Below are 16,318 nucleotides of genomic sequence, written 5' to 3'. Positions count from 1 at the left end.
ACCTCCTCTGCACAAATTTAAAACCTACCTGGACTACATTTTCCAAAGTCTAGGCCTTTGCTAGCCTCATGCATAAACCCCTTCTTTTTTCAAGAAAATAACACCAAGCACCTGTTTTGCCATTCAATAACCTAAATCAGATTTTTTTGCAAAGGCAAAGGAAAGCACTGATACCAACAATCACTTGGGACCCAAGACCCCTGGGCAGAGAAGAACGGGAGAGCTAAGCAAAGTTTCCACCAAAACTGCAATGAGGTTAACAGGGCACAGTAACACAATCTTGTACCTGATACTGGGAAACATGCAGAGAAATACAGGGAGAGAGGAGGGAAAAAATCTGCTGTGGGCCTGACTGAGGTTGTTAAACAGGAGGAAGGGACTGAGGAAGGGATTTCCAGGCAGGCTTCTTCAGTGGGCTTCTTCCCAGTCCTTTCAGAGCCAATGCCCACCACCAAGCAATCAATCCAATGCAAGCCACCCTCGTGAACCACCCGGAAAAGGCGACGCAAAGAGCCCAAACAGTCCTCCTTGAGTGGCCAGCCTCCGTACTCCGTTTGTTTTTACCCTTTTCTACCAGAGAGGCAAATTCTGAAGGATTTTTTTTCCGCCCAACCCCCCACGCAGGGTGAATCTCCGGGAAGAGAGGACCCTGCCTCACTCGGTGGGGACAGAAAGGACACTCGTCTTCCTTTGGGGCAAAGGGATACGGGGAGAACACTGAAGAAAATAAGGAAAATGGCCTTGGCAGGGGTTTCCTGGGGCGCAATTCGGGAGCTGTACTTGCACTCACCCGGGTGAGACATGGGGATGACCTCATTGCGGGTCCCCGGGAAGTTAAAGATGACGGCTCCGGACGCCCCTCTCTCGTAAGCCAGATGGATCTTGTCTGCGAAGGTGCAGCCCCCGCCGCGCTGGATGAGGGCCAGCCAAGAGACTTGCACGTTGTGGCCCCAGTCCCCAGGCACCGTGGGCACCGTGAAATTCGTGTGCGGGTTACAGGCGTTGAGCGCCCCCGGCCCGTCGGGCGGGACCAGGACCCCAGCCACCGGCTCGAGTGGGGAATCCTGGCCGTACACGCCCTCTTCGCTCAGCTCCCACACGGTGCGGTTCACTCCGGTGTGCGGAACCCGCCAGGACACGTTGAGGTACGCGGTCCACACTGCTTCGGCTCCCCGGGAGCCGGGGGCTTGCGGGCTCAGCGCCAGCAGGAAGCACCAGGCCAGCAATCGGGAAAAGCCGCAGCCACCGCAGCAGGAGACCCCGGCCCCGGGCGGCGGCCCCATGGCGCGCGCGCTCTGCGGTTCCCTAGGGCCCCTAGCACGCGCCCTCCTGGCTCTCGGCGGGACCCCGGCTTGGACCAGGTGCGCGCCAGGTGGGGAGGGGGCGGGGAGAGACTGGCACGCGCTGCGAGCTGGGTCGGAGCCGAGAGGCACGTAGCGTCGCTGGAGATGTTGCGGCAGGTGCAGTTCTTGGCGTCTCCAGTCCTCCTCGCTACTGCCGCGGCCGCGTCGGGCTCCGGGGCTTTAGCTTGAAGCTCCGCCCAGCCGACTGGGGGTAGAGGTGGCTGGGAGGGAGAAAAGGACACTGCGGGATCCGCCTCTTAAAAGGGTAACAGGATGGGCAGGCATTAGGATAGGGTCTGAGGCTGTGTGGTCAGGTATGTCGCGTCGTTTTATGAAAAAAAAAAGGGGGGGGGTGCGGACAGGCGAGGAACTCGAGAATCAGTGAATAGAAAGGCTCGCTGGTAGGATTCGAGTCCGTTTTAAATTGCAAGAATCTATTTGTCCCTCCTAACGTTTGCCTACAGGGCCTTTCAGGTTTAGGGTGCCAGAGTGCGAAAGTACTTCTAAAAAGCACAGATCCGAAAGGTCAGAGTTGCAGTCAAGAGAATTTGGGTAGGTGGGTGGTGCTTAGGCAGGCTGTTTACTAATTCTCTGGGAGGGGAGGGAAGAGCAGGAAGAGCACGTTACTTTTTTTTTTTTTTAACCTTTTTCCTTTCTTTCTCCAAACAAGGGTCATACCTGTATATTTACTTCTTGCCTTACCTCATGCTAAATATACTGCATCAGATGCCCCTTCTAACAGTAATCTTAGCCCTCAAAAAAGAATTACCGTTTTCATACTCCTCAAAACTAAGCTGCTTTTCTTCCATCTTCCGCAAACCAGATTTGCCCAAAAGGATATGTCTGCACCACTCATGACCTTAACTACTTAATCTTTTCCCATTTCCCACTAACTAAAAAGAGTCTGACTTGCCTTGACAATTCACTCATGGCACTATTGCATAAGATTTCTCCTTACTTTAAAATAAAAAATTAAATTAAATTTAAAAATGTCTCCTTACTTGAAGTGTACAATTTTTGGAGTTCCCTTGTGGCACAGCAGGTTAAGGATCTGGCCTTGTTACTGCAGTGGCTCAGGTGGTTGCTGTGGTGTGGCTTCCATCTGAGAATTTCCACATGCCCCATCCCCATCCCATGCCATCAGGAAAAAAAAAAAAAAAGGATTTTTAGAGAGACATTTGTTCATATGCATTCATTCTTTTCTTAAAGACATTGCAATCTACTATATGCCAATCATGGTCTAAGCATTGGGATTAAAAAAATAAGGCATTAACTCTGCTCTCAAAAAGCTCATAAATCACCTTCGATATGACAAACAAGCAAACTGATAACTGTAATATGTATAGAGTGCTGTATGTATACAGTGGAAGCGCTATGATATGCATGGGCCAGAAGTGGGTGATGGAGAAGAGAAACTAACCCAGACTGGGCAGTAAGAAAAAACTTCCCAGAGGAGGTTACACCTGGGCTGAGTTGGAGCGCATTAGCCTTTCTAGGCAGAGAACAATACAAGAAAAGGCATTGGGGCATGAAACTGAAAATGTTGAGAAACAACAGGTACCACAGGCTCTATAAACACAACGTGTTTGGAACCCAGAGTACAAGCGATAAAGTTATAGAGGTAAAAAGGGGTCAGTTCTTGAGAGTCCTTTGGGGAAAGCTAGGGAGTTTGGACTTGATCCAGAGGCAAGAAGTAATATAACCAGGGTTTAAGGGAGTAATGTAATCTGATCTGAATTTTAGTGATCATTATGGCTTATCTGTGGAAAATAGATTGGAGGAGACAAAGTAGAAGCAGGGAGCCCAGCTAAAGAATTCTTGGCAGTGCTCTAGGTGGGAAACGAAGGTGGCTTGCACTAGATAGGTAGTGGAGATAAAGAGAAATGGACAGATGGGTAAGAGTATTTTGGAGATGGAATCAACAGGACTTGTTCAGAGGATGAATGACAGGGAAGAGTCAGGGGTTATTACTCTGAGGGTTTTGGCTTAGAAGACTGGATGGCATTTAATTAGGAGGAGGGTTTTCAAAGTCTAGAGTGGGTAGGAGGAGAAATGAGTTCAGTTTAGACATGTTGACTTCAAGGTACCCATGATGTAACTAGGCAGAACTGTTCTGGAAGGCAGTTGAATTTTCTGATTCCTGAACCCTTCCTGAGTGCAAGACATTCGAGAGGTGCAGGTAGGCAGACACCAGTGAAAGAGTCCCTGCCCTCAAGGAGTTCACGGTTTAGTAGGAGAGTCAGAGAGACAAAAATAACTAACAGTCCAGGGTAATGCGTATTATCACTGAGAAGAGTATATGGTGCTATGGCAACACAGGCATGGCTGAGTCTTTAAGAACAAATAGAGGTAATCAAGAAAAGAGAGAGTGGGAGTTCCTGCTGTGTCACAGCGGGTGAAGAGCCGGAATTGTCTCTGCAGCAGTGCAGGTTCACTCCCCGGCCCGGCTCAGTGGGTTAAGGATCTGACATTGCTTTAGCTGTAGCATAGGTCGCAGCTGAAGGTGGGATTCAATCCCTGGCCCGAACTTCCATATGCCATAGGTGTAGCTGAAGGGAAAAAAAGAGAGAGAGAGAGAGAGAGGATATTCAGGCATAGGCAATAGTAAATTACATGAGACCATCAGGGAACATTCGGGAACTAATATTCAGTAGTTAGGTATATCTGGGATATAAGTTAAAGAGGGGGAGCCAAGGGGAGTGAAATGGGTTGTGCCAGAACATGAACAGTTTAGAAAACTATGTTAAAGAATGTGGGCTCAGGAATTCCCTTCGTGGCTCAGTGGGTTAAAAACCCGACTAGGATCTATGAGGTTGTGGGTTCGAATCCCAGGCCTTGCTCAGTGGGTTGAGGATCTGGTGTTGCTGTGAGCTATAGGTCACAGACGTGCGTTGCTTCGGCTGTGGTGTAGGCCAGCAGCTGCAACTCTGATTCAACCCCTAGCCTGGGAACTTCCATATGCCTCAGGTATGGCCCTAAAAAGCACCCCCCCAAAAAAGAGTGTGGGCTCAGTGCATAATATGCATATGACAAAATGAAAATTGCTTTTTGGTTTTGGTCTTTTTTGGCCGCAGCATGCAGCAGCTTCACGTGGGATCTTAGTTCCCAGATCAGGGATTGAACCTCTGCTGCATTGGTGAAAGTGCTGAATCTTAACCACTGGACTACCAGGGAACTCCCAGGATAACAATTGTTGAATCTAGATGGTGGGTATATAGGTCCACACGGATGATATTTTTCAACTTTTCTCTATATTTTAAACTGTTTCGAATGATGAGTTTAGACTGTGAATGTATAGCGAAGTCAGTGGATCAAGTGATTGATGTTATCAGACCTAGGCTTACATAGATCATCTGGATTGTATGAGGGTGAGACAAGAGCAGAGAGACTGGGAAGGGTGGAAGCCTAGCCCTGTGGTGGAGACGGAGGTATCAGAGTGTCAGAGCTTGATGACATGACTATTAAAATCATCTTAGGAACTCCCCTTGCTCTGAGTCCATCCTCACCAAGCAACCTTCTTATTATCATTTAGCTCCTCATGTAAATATGCCTACAGGGAGATAATGCGCTGATCAGCAAACACTAGTGTCTGTTCCACTTGGAAGTTATACTTCTCATTATAAATTAATCAATTGGCATTCTGGCTTATATATTGGTCTCTTGTGAATTTGGTTAAGTGTGAGTCAATCCCCAGGAGTCCAGGCTCTGTTTATACTACCAATCAAATTTCAAAGCTTACAAGGCTAAGAACCAGACCCTAGATTGTGACTGCATTAGAGTCCCCCCACTTTATGGAGACGTGTCTGGGTAACTCTCTGGCTTTCCCTAATCATATCCCTCTGTCTCGCCGTGACTTCCCTTCAAGCCGCAACAGAGCCTTGCTACTAAGAATAAGATCTGTTGATTGAGGCATCAACCTCATCAGCAAGCTCAGGAGAAATGAAGAATCTCAGGTTCCACCCAGCCCTGCTGAATCAGAGTCTGCATCTTAACAAGTCATCTGAACAGGTGACTTGTCTGCACATATAAGTCTGAGAAGCCTCGGGCTAGACTAGAGTGTTCCTGACTGGTAGCCAGCACCCAGCCTCTGCTTGAACACTCCCAGTGTCAGAACTTACTGCCCCACAAAGCAAACTGCATCCTGAGGAGTACTGCACTTTTCTTGTTGGAACATTCATATAAATGCGGTGTGATTTTGTTTCCATCTTTCCTCTTTCTCCCACCCAACTCGTCCAACCCCTGCTCCCCAGAGTTTCCATCCTACTCCCTGACTGCATTATCGCCACCCCACCAGGACGTTTGCTTTGAGCAGTTTCCCTGTACCAGACTTCACCTTATTCCTGACCCTCAAACCAAATTGACCAGCCCTAGATGTATTCCTTTGGGGGTCCTACTGTCGTGAGGGCTAATAACAGCTATTGTTCATTGAGCATTTGCTATACTCGTTACGTGCGTTATCTCCTTAAATTCTCACCGCCATCTGTTATGATCCCCATTTTCAGAAAAGGAAACTAGCTCGGAAAGAATTAGCAACCCCCAAAACTCATGTAGCTAGTAACAGAATCAGGATTCCAACACTCTTCAATATACTAATAGCCAATATCTTCTCTCTGGGGAGCGCCATTCGCATTCTAACATTGCCTTTTACCCAAGAAAGTTCATGTGAAATGTTTCTTGCATCCATTTCAGGCACTGTGACCAATCACGGAGATATATTTGGGCCAGGAGCCTTTTTGAATTCCTCAAATCTTACCACAAAGTCTAGCCCTGCCAAATTATTTGTATCAGCAACACTGACTGAAAGCCATTCTGAGCGGTGCACTATCTAATGATGAACCGGCAAACAGAGCAGCATCCTGCCCAAGCAACAGCAGGGTACCACTGTGGCTGATTTAATTTCTGATCACACTAAGTTTCTGTAGCGGTGCCGAGATGGACGGTAGTATTCTGCGTTTAATATGTCTGCGGGAAATGAGATACCACATCTGGCTTCTTACCATTGAATAAATGGCAAAGCCCCATCTGGGACAACTAGTGTCCTGGCATCAAAGCAATGCTGTGGCCACACAGCTCAACAATATAGGTGTAGAGAATAGATGGCAACACATTTCCTCTCTAGGCAGTTGCCATACAGATAGCAAGAAGATGATGGTGGTGTGAAGAGAGTGAGCAGCCCAACAAAACAAAACAAAAAGCCCAAAATGTGATGCTGCAGCATACTTTCAAGTAATATAACACCACTTGTGAATACATGCAAGTAAACCTCAGCCAGCTCAAGTGGGTTGTGTTTTTGTTTTTGTTTTTTTTTAGGCTTTTTAGGGCCACACCCGAGGCACATGGAGTTTCCCAGGCTAGGGGTCCGATTGGAGCTGCAGCTGCCAGCCTGCGAACAGAGCCACAGAAACACCAGATCCAAGCCACATCTGCAACCTACACCACAGCTCACGGCAACATCAGATCTTTAACCTACTGAGCAAGGCCAGGCATCGAACCTGCGTCCTCATGGATACTAGTTGGGTTCTTAGCCCACTGAGCCACAAAGGGAACGCTCAGGGGATTTTTTTTTTTAAACAAAACTTCGATGCAATCAAAGAAAAGACAGAATTTCAGAGAGGGTTTTAACAACAGTGTGCTATATCTGAAACAGAACAGTCTTCTCACACCCATAACAGTAAAAGCTGCCATCGAGAGACTGCTAGGGCTCCTTATACCCATGAGATACGTATTATATGCTACATCTTACAGAAGAAGAAATGCACACTCAGGTTAAGTAACTTGCTCAGCTCACCCATTAGGGAATAACCGAATGATAGGATTGGAATTTGACTCCAAGTCTTGGTACAAAACTACACTCTTCTCCTTAAGAAACTTTCCACTCCATATAACACCATCTTCAAAAGTAGAGGTAGGTTGGCATTCCCATCATGGCTCATTGGTAACAAACTCAACTAGTATCCATGAAGACATGGGTTCGATCCCTGACCCTTCTCAGTGCATTAAGGATCCGGCGTTGCCGTGAGCTGTGGTGTAGGTCACAGATGTGGCTCAGATCCAGTGTTGCTGCGGCTGTGGTGTAGGCTGGCAGCTGCAACTCTGATTCAACCCCAAGCCTTGGAACTTCCATATGCCTCAGGTGTGGCCCTAAAAAACCAAAAAAAAAAAAAAAAAAAGGAGAGGTAGGTGGAGGAGTTCCCAGCTCAGGTTGCTGCTGTGGCTCGGGTTCAATCCCTGACCTGGGAACTTCCACATGCTGAAGGGTGTGATAAAAAAAAAAAAAAGAAAGAAAAAATAAGTAGGAAGGAAACTTACATTTATTGAGAACTTACTATGTGCCACTTTACATGTGTTAATTAGATCATCTGACTCTTACCAAAGTAATAAAATCCTATTATTTTCAGAAGGAAAATGAGGCTCAGAAAGGTAAAGTATCTTGCCAAAGTTCACACAGCTAGTAAGTGGCAGAACTGGAATTCACATGGGCGTATATTTGACTCCAAATTCTATGCTGTTTTCATCTGCTGTACTGCTTTTGCACAACATAGTGAGGATATCATATGCCACTATACAGTGGCAAGATTTGGTGTTTTTCAGCCAGATCCAGTAACACCTTTAACCTACTAAGAACCTCCTCATCTGATTTCTTGCTGAGCAACCTCAGAAATCCTAGATAACAGAGATTATGAAAGTACACTTAGGCCAGTGGTTTCATCATCATTTATAAATGTCTACTCTTCAGTTTACACACTCGCTCTCATGCTGTGTGTGGAGAGGAATGCCTGAACAAATGTGATGCGTGGAAAAGATATTTTCTGTCCACTGATGAAAACTGGCACAGAAAGGAATTGTACAGATAGCAGACAATGTGGAACATTTGAGCTGAATTGTGTCAGCTTGATTGCTACTGGGGGAATCTTTCTTGAGTTTGGGGAAATGATTGAGGGGATCTCAGATTGCTTTTTAGCAATAAGTGGGGATAAGTGGGGAAGGGCCCACGATATGGGGGCAGCAATGGTTCCTGGGGAAAGTTGGACAGTGGAGGTGCTTGGAGGGAATGATAGACATGAGTGATTTTTGCCCTCCACCGTGGTATCAGGATGACCTACTTGGGAAACTCATCTCTTCTCATGCAGTCCCTCTCTCTCTCTCTCTCTCTCCCTCCCTCTCTCCGGCTTCTAGTAAGGTGAAGACTTCCAAAGCATTAAATCTGTGACCACAAGAGATTTCTGTGTGAAAGAGAAAGACAAATACCATATGATATTACTTATATGTGGAATCTAAATTATGGCACAGGAGTTCCCGTCGTGGCTCAGTGGTTAACAAATCTGACTAGGAACCATGAGGTTGCGGGTTCAATCCCTGGCCTTGCTCAATGGGTTAAGGATCTGGCGTTGCCGTGAGCTGTGGTGTAGGTTGCAGACGCGGCTCAGATCCCGTGTTGCTGTGGCTCTGGTGTAGGCTGGTGGCTACAGCTCCGATCAGACCCCTAGCCTGGGAACCTCCATGTGCCATGGGAGCGGCCCTAGAAAAGGCAAAAAGACAAAAATAAAATAAAATAAAATAAAATAAAATAAAATAAAATAAAATAAATAAAATAAATAAAATAAAATAAAATAAAATAAAATAAAATAAAATAAAATATGGCACAAATGAACCTATCTACAGAACAGAAACAGACTCACAGACATGAAGAAACAAAACTTGTGGTTGCCAAGGGGGAGGGAGGAGGGAGTGGAAAGGACTGGGATTCGGGGGTGGGTAGATGCAAACTATTCCATTTAGAATGGATAAACAAGGAGGTCCTACGATACAGCACAGGGAACTATATCCAATCACCTAGGATAGATCATGATGGAAGATAGCCTGAGCAAAAAGAAGGTACATATATGTGTGACTGTGTCACTTTGCTATACAGCAGAAATTGACAGGATATTGTCAATCAACTATAATTAAAACATTTAAAAAGGAAAGAAAAACAATTGCTTGGGGAAAGCGTGAGAAAAATATGTTTTTAATGAATTGTGCCCTACAGATACAGCCACATATTTGACGTTTACTTTCAATCCATTTGTGCTGCTCAGTAGACGAGATCCACAGGACTCCCCTGTTCCAGTCTCTGTTGTTATTTTTAACTTTGCCGTTGACTGGTTATGTGACACCGAGGAAGTTTCTCTTTCTTGTTTCTCAGCTACAGTATAGGGATACTCAGAATGAAAAGGCGTGTAGATATATTTTGAACCACTTCGTGTTCCTTCAGATTCAAGCCTACCAAATCAGCTAGTGTATCTAAAATAAATATCTATGATTTTGCCATTGTCGAGGACAAATGACAGAATTGCTGTAGAAAGGGAGTAGGCCTGGCAGGCAGGGACAAGATCAGTTTACTAAAATTAGGGAGGGGTTAAGTTCTTTAAAATGCACATGGGCAGTAAGGGTTTTTTTTTTAAATGATTTTTATTTTTTCCATCATAGCTGGTTTAAAGTGTTCAGTCAATATTCTACTGTACAGCAAGGTGACCCAGTCACACATACATATATACATTCTTTTTCTCACATTATCATGCTCCATCATAAATGACTAGACATGGAGTTCCTGTTGTGGCTCAGTGGTTAACGAACCCGACTAGGATCCATGAGGACCTGGGTTCCGTCCCTGGCCTCACTCAGCGGGTTAAAGATCCAGCATTGCCGTGAGCTGTGGTGTAGGTTGCAGATGCGGCTCGGATCTGGCGTTGCTGTGGCTGTGGTGTAGGCCAGTGGCTACAGCTCCGATTCGACCCCTAGCCTGGGAACCTCCATATGCTGTGGGTGCAGCCCTAAAAAGACAAAAAAGACCAAAAAAAAAAAAAAGTGACTAAACATAGTTCCCAGTGCTATACAGCAGGAGTTTTTTGTTTTTTAACCTGCAGAAAGAATGGAATTCCTTTTCATTTCTTTTCTTTTTTTTAAGGGCCGCACTTGCAGCATATGGAAGTTCCCAGGCTAGAGGTCCAATCGGAGCCACAGCCGGGGGCCTACGCCAGAGCCACAGCAATGAGGGATCCAAGCCGCATCTGGGACCTACCCCCAAGCTCACGGCAACACCAGATCCTTAACCTACTGAGTAAGGCCAGGGATCGAACCCGCAACCTCATGGTTCCTAGTCAGATTCGTTTCTGCTGTGCCACAACGGGAACTCCCTGGAATTCCTTTTCAATAGGAGCTGACTTTGATAATTCCTAGTAAAGCCAGGGCTTCTGAAAAGCAGTTTAAGGATAAGCATAGTTATATTGAAGAGCATAATCATAATCACTTACTGAGGCCAAAGCTTGCCCTTTCGAAGTTAAGTCAGCCTGAGTGTGGGTAAAGGCAGCCTTTGTATTCCAAGGGGCAAAGTCAAAAATTCACAGCTGCCAACTATATGCATTAGGATTAGTCGCAGCTGGCCAGGGTGCAAAATCGATCAATAACTGGGAGTAAACAAATATCTGGCAATAAGTGACTAGGTACTAGCACATAGTTGAGACAACTGAAATCAGCCGGCTTCCCACTCAGTAATTAAGTTCTGTCACACCAGAATTAGATAAGTGTCATGACTGTGCTGGTCACAGGAAACAGGCAAGGGATAAACAGGCCTTCAACAAAAAGGCTTTCAATTTGATGGCGACAAACAATTACTTTGGTTTGACTTTACCACGAATCATGCAGTAGAAAACATAGGAACCTTAACGAGGAAAAACACAAATGGAAAGGAAAAAAAATGCCTAGGTCCATTGAACCACAGGACACCCAGGAATCCACAGAGTCACTTCTCCCTTAGCTCACAGTCTTCTAGGTAACAGGGGCCAGTGACACTTTTTTCTAAGTCGTCTCTGTGTAACGTTGGCTGTAGATGGTATCAGTATACTCCATGTGCTTCAGAGCAAACTAGTTTGGACCCAGAAGTCAGTGACTGCTTAATATTCTGGATGTTGTCAACTCTGGAGCCACAAAAAGCCTTTTAACCAGAAGCAATGAAGTGGCTCAGCGGTGTTTGCTTTCTGTGGGGAAAAAAGAGAGAGCGAGCGAGCAGAAATTGAAAGCTTAAAGCTCCTGTTTGTTTGAAGAAGAGGTTCGTCAAGTTTACCTTCAATAATCCCACCTATTCAATAAACGTCTTCATTCTGCTTAGGTGGTGATGGGTGAGGTGTTTAGAGACCGGATGAGAGCATACATGTGGGCTCTACAAGGCGTTTAGGGCCCAGCACCCTGCTGGTCTTAGGACCTTCTGTTTGTTTGGATTCCAGGCAGGATGAAAACTTTTGTGCACACACATTCCAAGAACCAGGCTATCTTATATCAGTGCTTTCAGTTTTGCCCTACATAAGGCATTTTCAGCAGAGGTTTCAAGATCCAAGACCAAAGTGATAGTCAATTGCTCAAGAGTAGTATACTGGAACAAAGTGGATTTACAAAGCCTGCTGTTTTCCAGCTTTTTTTTAAAAAGAAAAAAAAAAAAAAAAGAAAAACCACCCAGACTCTTAGCCCTGTCACTGCAAGTCGTGTCACGTAGCAGTGAACAACCAGACTTTCCTGGTTAAAAAATGTGCTAGACTAATCCCACCTGATCCCTGCAGTCAGCATACACATTTAGGAAAACATTTTTACTAACCTTGACCCTCTGGGCTGTCTGACGTACAAAATGGTAAGTGATAATCATCACTAGGCATACAGGACTTATCATTTTCTCTTTTGTAGTTTCGGGGATTTAAAAGAAAATCCACCCGTTCTTTATTCATTAGAAGAGTAAACATTTTTAGAGCTTCTAACATCTACAAAGTCTTCTGATAATTGCAACAGGGTCCCTCCATTAAGTATCTTAGTCTACTGGGGATAAATTGTACCAAGGAAAAATTGGTGAGCCCTGTCTTTGTTTTTGCCTGTGTTCATCTAGATCATAAGCAATAGAAGCTTTCGTTGAAAGCCTAGTCTAATTTCAATTGCGTACTAAGGAAGAAATGAAGCGATGTTAATTTTCTCTTAGTCTATTGCAAATAGCCTTCTAATTGATCGCCCTGCTTTTAGTTTCTCTCCCACTCTGTCATCCTTCATATTACTGCTATAGTGTACGTTCTAAGACATGGCTACAATTATGTCACTTCTCATTGTGTATTGAATAGAACAGAAATTTCTAAGCTTGGAGCACTAGGTCCTGAACAATCTAGGTCCATCTGACCGCTTTCCCCTTTATACCGGCATTGTGTCTGACATATACCTGTATTATATAGAGTATCTGCCGTGTTATGCTGCATTTATTTACTTTCATGTCTCCTCTACCAGAGACTGAGCTCCCTGAGGGAAGGGACGGTGTACATTTCTTCTTTGTAGCCTCAGCTTTTAGCCTGGCTCATTAGAGTACATTAGAGAAAAGCAAGTATATAGATGGCAAGAACTGACTGGTGGACTGGTTAGTTTCCTGGCCAGCTGGTATGAAAATTTTCCACTGTTTTCGTAGAGGTATAATTTACATACAGTAAACTTTTTTTTTTTTTTTTTTTTTTTTTTTTTTTTAGTGTACAGTTCGGTAAGTTTCGACAAATACATAGTCATGTAGCCTCTACCACGATCAAGATATAAAACATTCATCGCCCCCCCCAGATTCTACATACTATGCCTTTATAGTCAAAGCCTCCCCCCCTTAACCCCTTCATCTGTTTTCTGTCCCTATGGTTTTGCCTTTTCTAGGATGTCACATACATGGAATCACACTGTATGTTGCTTCTTGTGTCTGACTTCTTTCACTTCGTAAAATGAATGTGAGCTTCATACCTGTTATTGCGCTGGCATGCCACTTAAATGCAAGAGTGGTCAGAGAGATGGGTGCTGGGAGAGGGTACAAAGTCCTGTGTGACCACTGAGGCAGGAATGTTTGCTTTTGACTTAAGGAATTAGGGGTGATTTCAAGGGGAAAGTAACGTCTGTCTGAGCCAGGCCTTGAGGGATAGGTAGGATTTTCGCAGGTATGTATGGTGAGAGAAGATATTTCAGCAAAGGACAGAGCAGGAACAAAAGCTCAGAGTCAGGAAAGAGCAGAGTGGATTTTGGGAACGTTTTTTTCAGTTTGTTTAGAGCATAAAAGCAGGAGTAGCAGAAGACAGGGCAGAAGAGGTAGGTTAGGGCTTTTTTGACCTTGAATAATGTATTGAGGAATTTGGTCTTGATTTGTTAGGCAGTGGATGGTCATTGCAAGTTTTTGATTCAAGCTCCTTCCGGAAGAGAGTAATAGTTCTACCTACAGGTAATGCTGCTGTCCTGCCTGAGCTGAAGTAGACTGTTCTCTATCTGGGTGAGTATACAACTGTGACTCATAAAACAAGGCAACAAATGACATATATATAAGTATAGCAATAGCATACCGAGGATATAAAATACATGCATTACCCGTGCTTGCTAGAAAATGCGTTCCTGTGATGACTGAATCTAATACTTACCTAAGGCTCTCTTATCTCTCCATTCATTTGTTTCTCTCAATTCTCTTTTATGGGCAAGTTATCAAAAAGCCAAATGTGGTTCCTGGATTCTATTTTCCTGGTTCTCTACAGAAACATCTTCACCGGGGTAAGAGTTAATGTTATGGCTTCTGTCTTAGCAGATAGCCAATAAAAAAAAATCCTGGTTGAAAAGCATTTCTTTCGTTCGTAAAACTGTATTATCCACTGTAATATATTCACATTCCTATGTAAAAAGAACACATTCCTATTTGGGATGCTTTTTTTCTGGGCCAAGAGCAGATATTTCACCAGAGAGGATAGACAGACGGTAAGTAAGCACATGAAAAGATGTCCAACATTATTAGCCATGAGGGAAATGCTAACTAAACCACAATGTGATATCATGTCATACCTATTAGAAGGGCTGAAAAAGGTGATCACACCAAATGATGGTGAGAATGTGGAGAAACTGGATCACATATGCACATACATTGTCGGCGAGAATGTAAAATGGTACAGCCAACTTAGAAAACAGCCTAGCACTTCCTTATAAAATGAAATATGTAACTACCCTATGACTCAGCAATATCAGTCACGGGCCTTTATCTCGGATAAATGAAAAATTATGTTCAGTAAAACCTGTATACAAATGTTTATAGTGGCTTCATTCATAATTGCCAAAACCTGGAAACAACCCAGATGTTCTTCAATAGGTGAATGGTGAACAAATTATGATACATCTATTCCATGGAGTCCTGCTCAGCAATTAAAAGGAATGAACTACAAATATATGCAACAATCTGGATGGATCACCAGAGACTTATGCTGAGTGAAAACAGCCAATCCCCCCAAATTATATACAGTAGGATCCCATTTTATAATGTCTTGGAGATGAAAAATTGTAGCAGCGAAGAACAAATTAGTGGTTGTCCCAAGTTAAGGAGAAGGTATGGGGTGGAGGTGTCTGTGACTGTTAAAGGGCCACATGAGGGAGCAATGTGATGGAATTGTCTGAAACGTGACTGGGGCAGTCGTCACATGAAACCACACATGTGATAAAATTGCAGAGAACATGCAAGTGAGTGCATGTAAGGCTCGTAAAAATCTAAATAGGGTGGGTGGCTTGTATTAACGTCAATTTCTTAGATGTGAGTACTGTAGTTATATAAGGTGATACCGTTCGGCGAAACAGGGTAAATGGTAAATGGGGTCTCTGTTTCATACAATTGCATGTGAATCTACAATTTTCTCAAAAGAGGTTTTTATTTTTTTTCAGATTTTTATTTTTTCCATTATAGTTGATTTACAGCGTTCTGTCAATTTCTACTGTACAGCAAAGTGACCCAGTCATATATATATATATATGTGTGTATATATATATATATTCTTTTTCTGACATTATTCTCCATCATGTTCCATCACAAGTGACTAGGTATAGTTCCCTGTGCTTTTTTTAAAAAGAAGAGTATGTGTTGGTTGCAGTATAGTACAGTACATTACTTGGGTTTGACTCCAGGAAATTATTTTGGCCATTTTTTTTTTTTTTTTTTTGCGAAGGAATTTGGATGTTTTCTTATAACATACAGTTCCCTTCTCTTTCTTTCTTTCTTTCTTTCTTTCTTTCTTTCTTTCTTTCTTTCTTTCTTTCTTTCTTTCCCTTCCTTCCTCCCCCCCTCTTTCTTTTTTCTTTCTTTCTTTCCCTTCCTCCCTCCTCCCCTCTTTCTTTCTTTCTTTCTTTCTCTTTCCTTCCTTCCTTCCTTCCTTCTTTCTTTTTCTTTCTTTTCCCCCTTTTTATGGCCACACCTGTGGCATATGAAACTTCCCTGGCCAGGGGTTGAATTGGAGCTGCAGCTGCTGGCCTACACCACAGCCACAGCAATGCCAGACCCAAGCCGCGTCTGTGACCTACAGCATAGCTCATGGCAATGCTGGATCCTTAACCCACTGAGCGAGGCCAGGGATCAAACCCTCATCCTCCCAGAGACAATGTCGGGTCCTTAACCTACTGAACCACAATGGGAACTCCATAACATAAAAAAAAATTTTAAAAACAGTAAAAGCTACTGTGTTTCATGTTCTAACGATGTTGTTAGGAGGCATAGAGCCCAAATAGGGGCAATTACTTCTGTTCTGCTATCATGGTTCTTAATCTTTTTGGAGTCAGAATTACTTCCGAAAATGTGATGAAACCTGTGTGCAGAATACATGAACACACAGTTAGGTGCACAATTTCAAGGAGCTTTATGGACTTTGTGACATTTATACTGCGACCCTGTGATGATGCTCATCTACTGCTCTACTGTTCAGTATGGTAGTCAGTAACCTCATGTGGCTATTTATAATTAAATAGCATTAATATTTTCTATAATTAAATATGTTATTTAAATATTATTAAATTAAATGAAAAATCGGTGTTCCCGTCATGGCGCAGGGGTTAACGAATCCGACTAGGAACCATGAAGTTGCGGGTTCGATCCCTGGCCTTGCTCATTGGGTTGAGGATCCAGCATTGCCATCAGCCGTGGTGTC

At 43.9% G+C, this 16,318-nt stretch overlaps 1 protein-coding gene across 2 annotated transcripts in view; it reads right to left on the bottom strand.

The window, feature by feature from the left end:
- Nucleotides 1–16,318, bottom strand: part of RNF128 (ring finger protein 128, E3 ubiquitin protein ligase) — a 99,731-nt gene that overhangs the window by 59,090 nt on the left and 24,323 nt on the right. The window contains exon 1 of one of the 2 annotated variants that reach the window (XM_003135291.6): nucleotides 791–1,856. The exons of the other annotated variant lie outside the window; for it this stretch is intronic. Coding sequence (XP_003135339.3) covers nucleotides 791–1,283 — 493 coding nt within the window. The 5' untranslated portion in view covers nucleotides 1,284–1,856. Of the gene's footprint in view, nucleotides 1–790; nucleotides 1,857–16,318 lie in introns of those variants that run through there. 2 annotated transcript variants of the gene reach the window in all.

The sequence above is a fragment of the Sus scrofa genome, chromosome X (assembly GCF_000003025.6).
Source record: "Sus scrofa isolate TJ Tabasco breed Duroc chromosome X, Sscrofa11.1, whole genome shotgun sequence".
Classification (NCBI taxonomy): Eukaryota; Metazoa; Chordata; class Mammalia; order Artiodactyla; family Suidae; genus Sus; species Sus scrofa.
This window is presented reverse-complemented; position numbering and strand designations above follow the sequence as displayed.